Here is a 12,484-nt window from a genome sequence, read left to right on the forward strand (position 1 = left end):
GCGGGCGGTGCAGCTGATGGCGTTTTAGGCTTCTAGCCTTCTCTGATCCTCACCTGAGGTCCCTGCAGAGCCTGTGATGCTTCTGGGTGGGTGGCCCGTGCACCGAATTTTCTAGCAATTCTGTTCGCTGCCCGCATTTGACGAACTAAAGAGTACATCAGGCTGTCGATTTCTCCAAATCATTTTCAGGCTCAGTCGATCTTGTGTACAACGGAAAGCTCTATTCTCTGCAACAGCTGTATCCTATCTTCCTCCTCTACTCCACGCGATCTCCTCTCGTCTTGCTCTAATCTGACCCTCAACTCCGTCCTAACCATGGCCGATGCTCTGAAGGCCGAGGGCAACAAGGCCTTTGCAGCCAAAGACTTCAAGACTGCCATGTGAGTGCCTAGTCCGCGACATGCTCTCTGCTCGCTCGGCTGACCCCTACTGCCAGTGACAAATTTTCCCAAGCTATTGAACTAGATCCTACGAATCATGTCCTCTACTCTAACCGCTCCGGCGCATATGCTTCCCTCAAAGATTACCAGAAAGCCCTTGACGATGCGAACAAGACCACCGAACTCAAGTCTGACTGGGCAAAAGGCTGGGGTCGGAAAGGAGCTGCTCAACACGGTCTTGGAGATCTTGTCGGTGCAAAGGATGCTTTTGAAGAGGCCTTGAAGCTCGAACCTTCAAACGCCCAGGCTCGACAAGGCCTCGATGCTGTGAACAGAGCCATTGAGGCAGAAGCACGTGCAGACGGTGCTGATTTGGGTGGGATGGGAAACATGTTCAATGATCCCCAGCTCATCCAAAAGCTCGCAACCAACCCAAAGACGTCGAAATACCTTGCAGACCCTCAATTCATGGCTAAGTTGCAGCGACTAGCCAAGAATCCCCAAGAGATGGGCCAGGAACTCGCCGATCCCAGATTCCTCGAGGTCATGGGTGTGCTGCTGGGTGTCGATATGCAGATGGGTATGCCGCCGGAAGGAGGGCCTTCAGGTGCAGAGAGGGCCACGGAAGCAGAAGAAGACGTCCCCATGCCGGATGTTCGGCCCCAGTCCAATCCCCCACCGCAAGCTGAGAAAAAGGCACCCGAACCTGAACCCGAGCCCGAACCAGAAGACGAGGAGGCCATCGCCGCGAAGAAGGCGAAGGAAGAAGCCGAGAACGAAAAGAAACTCGGGACAGAAAGTTACAAGAAGCGCAAGTTCGACGAAGCTATTGAACACTACTCGAAAGCCTGGGACCTGCACAAGGATATCACTTACCTGACCAACCTCGGCGCCGCCAAATTCGAGAAGGGCGACTACCAAGGGTGCATTGAGGCATGTGAGAAGGCCATCGAGGAAGGCCGCGTCATCCTCGCCGACTTCAAGATCATTGCCAAAGCGTTCGGTCGTATCGGATCTGCTTATGAGAAAATGGGTGATTTACCGAAAGCCCTCGTCAACTATCAGAAATCCCTCACCGAACACCGCACGCCCGAGATCCTGGCGAAGTTCAAGGCTGCCGAGAAGGCTCAGATCAAAGCTGAAAAGGATGCATATATCGACCCAGAAAAGGCAGAAGAAGCCCGCTTGTTGGGAGCCGAGAAGTTCAAAAACGCGGACTGGCCAGGCGCCGTCGAGGCCTACACCGAACTCACCAAGCGAGCGCCAGACGACCCACGAGGCTACTCCAACCGGGCGGCTGCACTTATCAAACTCCTGGCCTTCCCGACTGCGATCCAAGACTGCGACGAGGCCATTAAGCGCGACCCTAAATTTATAAAAGCATATCTCCGTAAGGCTCAAGCATTGTTCGGCATGAAGGAATACAACAAGTGCTTGGATGTGTGTACGGAGGCCATGGAACGTGATGAAGGTGGTAAGAACGCCCGAGAAATTGAGCAGCAGCAGTCCAAGGCCCTGGAAGCAATGTATGCTGCTCGCCAGGGAGAGACCGAGGAGGAGACGAGTGCAAGGATTCAGAAAGATCCCGAAATAAGTGAGTGAGCCCCGATTCCCACCGGCTGCGTCGCCAGTTCTGTTTCAACCGAGTCCACCCCCTTCACTGCATTCATTGCCGCCTTCTGCATTTTAGGAATTTCCGACTAACCTGTTTTGCTTGCACAGTGCAAATCCTTTCCGACCCAGTCATGCAATCCATCTTGCAACAAGCCAAGTCCGACCCGGCGGCACTCAACGAACACATGAAGAACCCTGGCATCCGGTCGAAGGTCCAGAAGTTGATTGCTGCAGGTGTCATCCGCGTGGGACGATAGGAGAGTGGCAAGAGTCATGGATGGAGGGTGAAGCGAGAAAAGCGCGCGATGCAGTCTGGTGTAATTTAGCACACGGCATTCAATGCAAAGGGGGAGATACCGCGACCACTAAGTGAAGCAAGACCTGGAGAAAGTCGACGAACAAAGAGGGACTGTTGCTTTGTGCGTGTGCATGTGTGCGTGGTAATGTGTGTGTGAGTATGTCGTCGGAAATCAGCATCATGCCTCATGACCGTTACGAGAGAGAGATTTCTTGTTCTTTCGCAGGCGCGATTTTCCATCTAATCCATCCCATTTCACAACCCTTGGCCCTGACGACTCCAACAAGCAAGGAAAACGAGAAATCCACAAAGGGCATCAGCGGTATTGGTTCTCTCTACGTATGTACCTTCTCTGTGTCTCTCCGTGTCTACAGCAGCGAGCAGCAACTTCCCGGGGGTCAACTATGCACCGCTGTCAATCAGCCAGCTTGGACAATCTACTGGGGAATTACCTCGGTAGTTGGTAGGTACCTGGGTAGATAAGTAGGTAGATAGGGAGTCACTCATACCAGATCATGTCAGATCAGCTCAGATCAACTCTACATCAGCGGAAATCGAGCTAAGACATAACAAGTAGATATGCGTGAAAGTCGTCTCTCGTCGAGGTTGGTAGATCTACCGCTAGACGGATGACATATACAACTGGGATATATCAGACGGGTGCTTTTTCACTCCCTTGTTTTCATTCATTCATGCATCTTGGTTCAATCACTTTCTCTTCCGAATATATATGGCTTCCCTTTGACCCAATATGCACTCAGATTCAAGTCGTAAATGCTCTGTAAATGTAATCCCGCTTGTCGTTGATCCACATGGCTGGCTGGCTGACTGACTGATGACTAACTGGCGACATGAATTAGCTGGCTATATTTATGTCCCTGGGTATATACCCAAACTGTGCTGTAAACCCTCAGCAAATGCCCGGAAAAGTAGAGAGAACTGCAGTGACCAGCAGTGGCAGAAGAGGACAAGAGAACCAAAGCGCCTAGTCGTCATCACTCAGGGCGCTCATCTTCTTGGCCAACGCTAATCCTTTTAGACCTCTCGTGTCCGTTGGATTTGGCGGTGCTCCGAATCCTCCAAATGCATCCGGACTTTCGGACGCATTCTCTTTCCGGGCCTGGACGACGAGCAATCCAGTCTGCAATTGTCTCTCCCGGACGACATTGACGAGTTGTGTGGCCAGTGGGCCCAAGGCGAGATTGTCCTCGCGTGCGGAACTCTGTCCGGCACCCCCAGATATAACCATCGAACTAGACATTGATGACTCTCCTGAAACGGTGTTGGCCGTCTGGCTATGGGAGGTGCCTCGACCGATGATAACAAGCGTCTCCGCAGAGCTGGGCTCGGAAATCGCTGTCACGATTGCGTCCAGACCCGACAACTGCACGTCCACCACTGTCACTCTGCCGTCGAAGCCACAATCCGCAATGCTGGATCGGAGGGCATCAAACTCAAAGTCGGTTGGTGTCCGGAGTGTATGCACCTTCGATAGGACGGACATCTTGTTATCATGGTCGGTGTCTTCGGGCTGGTGATTGGCATCATCAAACTCGTGGCTAATTCTTGCGTTCAGAATCTTCAGATCAACCTTCTTATTCTTGGCTAGCTGTAGACCGAGGCGCACTGCAAAGAGATCATCTTCGCTATTGCCTTGGTAGAGGGCGAAGAGCCGGGATCGTCCACTATCGGCCAGCTTGAAGTGGACCGTCGAGTTCATTTGATCCACGATACTGACTCCGGTAGTTGTCCTGTTTAGTTGTCGTGTCGGTCGGTCGAGCACCGGAGAGTCAATCTTCGATGCACCAGATGGCGTACAGAGGACTGTCTTGTCAAGAACAACCCCAATGTGGCTGGTCACCCTCCCTTTCTCAAAGATCTCTTGCGCAAGGGTCGCAAATTGCTTGTTCGCTAGCGGATCACCTGGCTTTGCATCGAACAAGCTAGGATACTCGGACAAAGTCCCAGTCTCGGACCAAGGGACCAACACGAGGTCGCTCTTGAGATCCCTTGCGCGGGACAACAACGTACCCGAGAAGCTGTGATCGGGCACCACAGCAATTTGTCCTCCCACTGCCATGTCGCACGATTGCCCAAAGGTACCAAACGCCTTGATGACCGGGTCCCGCCCAGCAAATTCCTCAATCTCCGAGACACGCATGACGCTCGACTCACGTTCCGTGAGCTCCATAAGACGAAGACCATGCACTTGAAGAGGGCGGCGGAGCCGGACTACTGAGCTGAGGGCTTGCGCATTCAACATCAACGGCTCGCTGTTTTTGGTCTGCTCCTGCGGCTCGACAGGTTCCTCCTCGGGTTTGTGCGCAAGTAGGGAGACCATGGTGAACAGGCCGGGAAGCCCGTCAAGGCGAAGATAGACCAGCACCTTCTTCGCAACGTTTGTTTTGCGAAGAATGTCTGCCTCACTCGTAGAGTCCGTATCGTCAGTGTCGGGGTGAAGCTGGTTACCGTCCCAATCGATCTTGCCCTGCTTCCAAAGCTCCAATTTCCGCTGATACCAAGCCGGATAGAGCCACACAGTCAATGGTGTCGTCGCGAACGTGGTGATGAGGGCCATGACGACGAAGATTGTGAAGGTTCGGGTGCTGAGGATTTTGGCCTGTAGCCCGATATTGAGGACAATCAGCTCGACCAAGCCCTTGCACGACATCAGAACGCCAATTGTGAATGATTCTCGCCAGACTAGGCCATTCAAGCGGGCCGCCAGCGTTCCGCCGGCAATCTTGCCAACGAAGGCGACTGCACAAACCCCGACCACATAGCCCCATGTCAGGCCGTTGTTGAGAAGCCCAAGATTGGTGCCCAAACCTGACAGGGCAAAATAAAGGGGTAGAAAGAGAACGCCGACGAGATCTTCAATCTTTTCTGTAAGTTTGATAGCAAAGCCTCCTTCATGAGGCAACATTAGCCCTATCATGAAGGCGCCGAAAATGGGATGAATTCCAATGATCCCGGTGAAGAATGCAGAGGCCAGGACGAGGAGGATTGTTAATGCGACCACCGTTTGCGTCGGGCCGTTTGCGAGGCTCCCCGTCCTTCGAAGGAACCACATGACGACCGGTCGGACAGCAAAGACCAAGAACAATGCGTAACCAATGGCGACGAGGAGGATCCATAAAGCGGTGAGGCCGGCGCCAGAGTTGACGAGGGCAACACAGAGGGCAAGTAATATCCAGCCGACGACATCATTACCGACCCCGGCTGAGAGCACGATAACCCCAACCGGAGTGCTGAGTAATTTCAGAGTAGTCAAAATACGGCAAAGGACGGGAAATGCCTAGGTTTGCTGAGTGATGATCTAGTACCACGAGAGGAAGGGAAACATACGGTGATTGCCATGGCCACGCCAATGAACAGCATGTACACACCAAAGCTAATGGGAGCCAGACCAGAATCATTCCGGAAATCGCGATAGAGGCCCCATGCAATACCACAACCAAGGCCGAAAGGGATAGCCATTCCAAGAGCACCCACGCTGAGAGCGATGCGCCAGTTGCTGGCGAGAAAGCGCAAGTCGACTTCCAATCCAACGAGAAACAAGAACAGGACCAAACCGAGGTTGGCGGCCAGTGTAAAGGCTGGCATGGAACTGGTGGGAAATATGGCATTTGTGAATCCGGGAATCCTCCCCATCACGGACGGGCCCAGTATGATGCCAGTGATGACCTCGGCGATCACTCTGGGCTGACGGAGATAGGCCAGCGGCACATGGATGATACGTGTGAGGATAATAACTATAGCGGCCTGGATGATGAAGAGGGTAATGGGATTCTTGGGGTCATAATGGGTGGGATTGAGGCCTTCAAAGACACCGCCTTGGGGAGTTGCTCGAGAGCTGGAGGTGCTTGTCGCTGCCGTGGCATTGACCGTCTTTGTGATGAAGTCGGTGACGGTAGCAGTGGCCATGTTGGCCTGTGTGTTGGAGATTCAGTCGAGGCTCGACAAGTGGATTGGGACCGAAGGGTGAAAACAAGCAGGAGATAAAGGATGAGGTTGCGAGACGGAGATGGTGGTGCTTAAGGGACTGGCATGTGGGAGACTAGTGTCCGATGCGGTCAGCTGCATCGAGGGCAGCAGTGGATCCGCCTGGTGAGGCGGATGACTCTGGGTCTTTCTTGGTCTGTATGAGGACCAATCCACGCCGACACTGCGGTGATGAGGCGAGCCAGGTGCCACTTTTAACAATCCCGTCTTGCCGTGTGGAGACTCGAGGGCGACAGAGAGAGGTCCTTGCAATGACCGGGGGAGGGGTCAGACGATGGAGCTTGTCTTTGTCCTGATCTCGTGGGGGTGGGCAGACGTTGGGCGGTGGTCGTCGTCGTGATGGTGGAGTGAGAACAGAAGGAAAAGCAGTACGGAGTATAGGCACAACATGGAGACTGGACGGCTCGGTGGTGAACAAAGGGAGAGGACGCAGTTTGTTTGGCGCATTGGCTAGCGTGGCGTGTTGTCGGCCAGGAATGTTGCCTGCGCCCCTCTTTTCCTCTTCACATGCGCAGGAATGGAGTTGAATTCCTTGTTGCCTGAGGCCTTGGAACTTCTTAACCCACAGGCCCAAGAGCCCCTTGGTCGGCCCAGTGATTGAAGGCACCGTGACCAACTCGCCACTCAGCAATGTGCATCCTACCTCCCATACGAGTCAAGGGTCTAGGCCCTTGCATTGTGGTTCCTCTTCTTTTTTTTTTTCCAAACGGGGATCTTCGGTCACCTCCCATGTAATAATATACCACGTTGGTTTTGGGCTAAATAAAGAGCAAACAGTGCCATGACGAGGACGGATATTGTGAACTTGTGCTACACCCTCGGAACATCGCCCCAACTCTCGGGTCGTACGCCAACTCAATCAACTGAGTCGCCTCGCTCTTCAATACTTTGTTCCGTTCGCCCTCACAATCTGCCATCCCACATCCTTGGCCCACGCAAGGCTGTTAAACTCGACCATGGCCATGATGATCTGCTCCTTGTCCTCAGTAACGTACAGCAGGTCGACCCCTCTCACGTCCTCGGCCCCCGAGCCTACTCCACTGGCAGCCCAGTAGAACGCAATCCGACTGCAATCGTGGAAGACGTCCAAGGTGGTCAAGAGCGGAATGGGTGGGTTGTTTAGCACGGCGGCGATGAAGCTGTCCTTGCCAGAGAAGGTGGCGTTTCCCAACTGCTTCCAAGTTACCGATTGATCAGGGCTTGATGAGTGCTTGAAAAAGAGGATGGAAAGAAAAGCTTTGGTGGTGAGACGTACCGAATTTCCAGCTAGAGAATTGATCGAGTCACTTGTTTCCAGGTACTCATCCGCAATCAACGCCTGAGCTGTGGCACTCGCGCTCGCTCGATCCGGTGAGCTAAGGATAGTCTTCCACGCACTGACTATGTTTGTCGCTTGGGCATCACTTAGGCATCCTAGTACAGTGGACGGCGTGGCTTGAGGAAGGCTTGGAGTAACCGTGACTGTGATGGGCGGAACGATAACACTTAAGGTCGACGTCGTGGTATTGGTATCAACGACTGTTGGACAGAGTTTGTTCGCTCGACCAAGCAGGTCAAGGAAAGCGGCTGATGAAGCCGATGCGAGAAGAAACACTGCAACGGCGCTTGTCCACATCGTGATCGTGAAAGAAGGGAATGAATAACGTGGCCGATGTCCATAAGGCAGACCTTGGGAACAATGGCTACGCTCTTATTATAGCAGAGTGTACCTAGGTAGTAACAATCCCTTTTTCATCAAGCACCATGCCGTGTGGTATCTGAGACATGGCCGTCGCGACGAACTCGTCGTGTCACCCGAACTCCGACATTCTTTCAACCATTGCCGTAGTCGCTTTGCAAAACAAGCCAGGAGATTTTTGGTCAACCTCAACCAGAAACCCCCCTTCCCGGCATCCGATTCGTAATTCTGTTCCTATTAAAATTGATATTTCAGGTGATTTTGTTTCATATGTGCAGACAAAAGAGCACAAAGTCAGACATGGCCAGGGGTATATGGGTTGAGAAGTCCCGCTCCTTGCTTCAGGACGCTATATATAGACTTCTTCAATATAAAGAAACATCCAATGTGAAGGTGTCGCTCAGGAACGTGCAACAACAAGGGCCAAGTCAAAGACGATATTATAGCCCAAGATTTCGAATGTGAATGGTAAATATTCATCAGTATAAACATCACCGATGCCGCTTGGCCTTGTGTGCCAGCGGGCTTGCATTCGATGGGAGAGCAGACGGTCGCAGCAAGTTATGGCCCGGGCGCACTGGGGTCTGTGTGCAGAAACCACAGATATATGGCTCGGGCCTCCTCCGATGGTCGATGCCCACACAGGTGGTGTGTAGCCACTTCGAGCACGAATCGCTGCAGCAGGCCATGTCAGTGAGTGCAGCAAAGTAAATGGAGTGACCTATCATCCATTTACACCATTGGAGGATTGCATGACTTACCACTGAATCATGGGCACCGATCCGTCAAGCATCGAAGATTTGCAGAAGCAACGCATGCTCACGTTGCTTGCGAGACTTTCCCTGTCAGTGCTCGGCGTGGCTAAATCTGGATCCGTGATTGTTGTTGGCGAGACGTTGTACAAAGCATATTGGGTTTGCTGTAAGGGAGGAGAGGAATGTAATTGCATTGGATTGTTGTTGTCCCCTTGGGCCGATGTGGACCGAGACCGATCTTGGATTATGGCTCGCAATGCATGTTGGGCATCACCACTGGTCTCTTCCTCCATTAGCGTGTCGTCTTCAATCGTAGAGCCAAGAATGGGCCGCTGCCTCCGACCATGATGTGCATCATTTCCTCTGGTATTCGATGCACTAGAGGCAGAGCTTTGATAAGATGACTGTCTTGCAGAATTGACCGAGGCCATGGTGGAACGAGAACTGGTCTTTGAATGACCATAGAGCCCATCCGATTGAGCTTGATCCCGATGGCCCGCGAGAGCAAAGGAGTTGCTCTGGCTGTGGAGGATGTCAAAATCTCCCTCATCAAAGGACTCAGCCCCGCTGTCCGACGGTTCATCAAGGTCCATGTCCCCAGCATCTTGAGTCATGACTGTCTTGGCCACGCCATTTTCGTCAATTGCAAGCGACAAAGATGCTCGCTTGGCATTGCGGCTGCTGGTGAGAGCTCGCGAGATGGGGTCCGCGTTAGGCTTCAGGGGAGATGAGCGCCCTGATCGGTGTCGATTCTGTTCAAATAGTATGGGAGAGTTGCGTCCTTCACGGTTGCCCTGGGTCTGGAGTTTCAGGCTGCGATCATTCCGCACTCCAGTGTGTGTCAAGCTCCGCTTGAGACCCGGTCTACTATCCTTCTTGGGGGTGATAGGTCGTTTTAAAGCTTCCATTACCGATCGAGTGATGGATGGTTTCTTCATCTCCGTTCGCCGTGTGCGCTTCATTTCCTCCTCTCGCCTGGATTCCTCGATCTGATGCGCATAAGCCGGTCGTTCGGGAACAGCGATCTGAGAGAAGCGACTCGAAAATTGGTCCACGCTGCCAAATCGTCGTGCTGGTGAGCTAAGAAACATGCTCGGGTTCTCCATCTGTGGTTGAAACATCCGGGGGGAGGTCGTGAATGGGGCAGGAAAGGCAGAGCTGTCGACATTGGAGTAGCTGGCGGAACGGGGCAGGCTGGGCAAGTCGTAAGGCTGCTCTTCCAATAGCGCATCTTGTGCAACAAAGCTGGGTACCACTGTGGACGAAGAGGCAAACGAGCTGCTTAGTGCCACTGGACTGTAGTGAAATGCACCTTGATATTGTTGGGATAGAGAGGGATCATTGAAGTCCACATGAGAGGGATCCCAAAAGAGCCTTTGACTCGTGTATATGGGGGCCGTCACCGGCCCTGCGGAGAACTGGTGAGCATACATGTCTGGAGAGAGCTGCAATGTTGGAAAAAGGCCCGGAGACTGTTGCTGCATATATCTGCTCGGTGTTTCTGGGGGTCCCATCGAGGGCCTCTGATTTGAAGACATAGTGAAGGGCACCAGGCTTTTAGCGTATATATCACCGCACCTGGATGTACTCTGCAACCGAAAGTGAGCACCCCTTTCGAACTCAAAGTCTCTGTAAGGCTTCAGCTATGTAGGTGCGGTCACGATGCTTCGATATGATGAGCCGGATCGTGGTGCTTCCTGGGGGGCACTGGTCTCAGCCTCAAGGCTTATGGTACCCTATCACGACGTGCAGACCGATCGCTTTTGCCCGTATCTTGTGAGTGATAGCCCTCCTCTTGTCCAACCTCAGAAGAAACTCCTGCGACGACAGGCTCGGGATATTCGACTTCGGTGTGGGACCCGGATACGCTCCGCCGATCATGGAAGTCTGCGAACTGGCAAGATGATATCTAAATCAACGGTTAGCTTGATCCGAACGATGGACAGAACAGCAATCTTCTTTCCAACCCCTTCCTTACTTGATTGACTAAAGATCCACTGAGATCATCCTCCTCAATAGGGATGGCTGCAGCAAAGGCAGTGTCACCTGCGTTCAGAACAATCGTCCTCCTCACTCTCGGATTTCTCAGAGAGCCTATAACCGAAATCAATTTTAAGTTGGTCTCCTGCGCCGTATATGCCTTGCAAGATAAAGTTGGGTGGGAGGGCTACAAGAATTTTGGAGAGAGGTGGTCCGTCCGTCAGTGAGGAATGCCCGCACAATAATGTGGTCAGGGAAGGGTTGACGATGCATTCAATCGGGGTTGCAGGCTGGAAGGAGGTCTTTTCCGACTGACGACTTCTATCCCCTTGAGACACTTGGAGTCATCTGTAAGGCCTGCGCGGTCGTGGTCATGATTGGGCAGGCAGAGACGCAGGCGGGAAGTCGAACGAAAGCAGGCAAGGTTAAGCAAAAAATGGAATTGAACCTGAAGTGGGATGGGTGGATTGTGGATAGAAATTCTGACAGGGACTGGGCTTGGAGAGGAACCCAGAGGCCGGCTTCCAGATGACAGAAGTGGTGAATTGACACATGGGTAGAGACATGGCATTGGACAATATGATGGTGGAGGTTCGCTTGTCGCCATTGTTCGCTATAATACGAGGCAGAAGCGGGCTTCCTGGGCCGACAGGATATTTTTTTTGTTGGCGCAAAGCCTCTGGGCTGAGGGGAGCCTACGAGGAGTTAGGGACTTGTGAATGATTCGTGGTGTGCCAGAAGGGCGGGAAAATGATAATCATTGGCACGCGAGCCCGGATGCGAGATAATGGGGCACGGAGGAATCAGATAGCGTCGGTACCACAGTTCATAAGTACCATGGACCCTAGACGGGTCTCTGTGGATGAGCTGTACTCGTAGGGCCAGGGCGTCATCATCGCCAGGCACTCAGGCACTCAGGCACCCAGGAACCCTCAGGTACCCTCACTAGCCCCGACACCTGGGCTCCTGCCTACTACTCGTTGCTAGGCGTTCAGGAACAAGAACTTCACCTACGACTTAGCGGTGCGTTGGTGCATTGGTACACTGGGTCGCCCCCCCTGCTGCCCTGGCTAAAACTGCAACCTTCTCTTCCCACCCGCCCTGTCGTGCCCTGATAGCCATCGCTAAATTCTCCCCAACTTTTTCTTTCCTCCGCTCGGTGGCTTCATTCCAATTTCCACGCTGGCGACGCTGGCGACATGGTGGGATTCCTCATTGCCGATCTCCTGCTATCGATCGATATGTCCGTATCAGTGACGCTGCCATGGCTATCAGGTGTGAGTTCAGGAAACCTGATCCGCCTGCTCGTTGAGCGGTGACATTCTGCTGGCGACACAGAACTGAACGATTTGAGAGGATAGGAAAAGACGAAACAACGGTCACGCACCCTGCGAGGTAAATGCTGATTCACCAGAGCATGGTGACCCGAGTGGTCACTCGTCAATCTCCCAACCCCAATGACAAGTTCGCATGTGAAAGATGTTCAAGCCACGGGAACTCCATGTTCAAAGGCGCCTTCAACACTTGCCTCTTCGCTAACCTTACGTGCAGTATGCATATCCGAGGGGGGGGGGGGGGTCCGCCACTCCTACCGTTCAACAAAACCCCTGACGATGAAGCTGGGCATCAGCTTCCCTTTGCCAGCTATCGGACATGGTTCCTTCTTGTTTCGGTTAATGACCATCTTCAGGTCTCCCTCGGTGTCTCTCAACCTTCTACAATGCCCCTCCTCGTCCATGTCCTTTAGTCAAGTTGACCCGCCAAATTTGAGACC

The 12,484-nt window shown here is 53.0% G+C and overlaps 4 protein-coding genes across 4 annotated transcripts; 1 reads left to right on the top strand and 3 right to left on the bottom strand.

The window, feature by feature from the left end:
* The first annotated feature begins 79 nt into the window (after positions 1–79).
* On the top strand, positions 80–2,948 carry PV07_01675 (uncharacterized protein). Its single transcript, XM_016388226.1, has 3 exons — positions 80–380; positions 437–1,974; positions 2,103–2,948. Exons 1-3 carry the CDS (start codon positions 316–318, stop codon positions 2,249–2,251), a joined length of 1,752 nt encoding a protein of 583 aa, XP_016255154.1. The 5' UTR covers positions 80–315; the 3' UTR covers positions 2,252–2,948.
* Positions 2,709–6,353, bottom strand: PV07_01676 (uncharacterized protein). Its single transcript, XM_016388227.1, has 2 exons — positions 5,641–6,353; positions 2,709–5,590 (listed from the first exon to the last, which is right to left on the bottom strand). The coding sequence occupies exons 1-2, from the start codon at positions 6,217–6,219 to the stop codon at positions 3,278–3,280; spliced, it is 2,892 nt and encodes a 963-aa protein (XP_016255155.1). The 5' UTR covers positions 6,220–6,353; the 3' UTR covers positions 2,709–3,277.
* An 824-nt stretch (positions 6,354–7,177) lies between these two features.
* PV07_01677 (uncharacterized protein) lies at positions 7,178–7,912 on the bottom strand (the record flags this gene model as incomplete). Its single annotated transcript, XM_016388228.1, has 1 exon — positions 7,178–7,912. The coding sequence occupies one exon, from the start codon at positions 7,910–7,912 to the stop codon at positions 7,178–7,180; it is 735 nt and encodes a 244-aa protein (XP_016255156.1).
* A 21-nt stretch (positions 7,913–7,933) lies between these two features.
* PV07_01678 (uncharacterized protein) lies at positions 7,934–11,277 on the bottom strand. Its single transcript, XM_016388229.1, has 3 exons — positions 10,709–11,277; positions 8,737–10,639; positions 7,934–8,650 (listed from the first exon to the last, which is right to left on the bottom strand). Exons 2-3 carry the CDS (start codon positions 10,266–10,268, stop codon positions 8,467–8,469), a joined length of 1,716 nt encoding a protein of 571 aa, XP_016255157.1. The 5' UTR covers positions 10,269–10,639; positions 10,709–11,277; the 3' UTR covers positions 7,934–8,466.
* Positions 11,278–12,484: the final 1,207 nt, after the last annotated feature.

The sequence above is a fragment of the Cladophialophora immunda genome, assembly GCF_000835495.1.
Source record: "Cladophialophora immunda strain CBS 83496 unplaced genomic scaffold supercont1.1, whole genome shotgun sequence".
In the NCBI taxonomy this organism is placed as follows: domain Eukaryota; kingdom Fungi; phylum Ascomycota; class Eurotiomycetes; order Chaetothyriales; family Herpotrichiellaceae; genus Cladophialophora; species Cladophialophora immunda.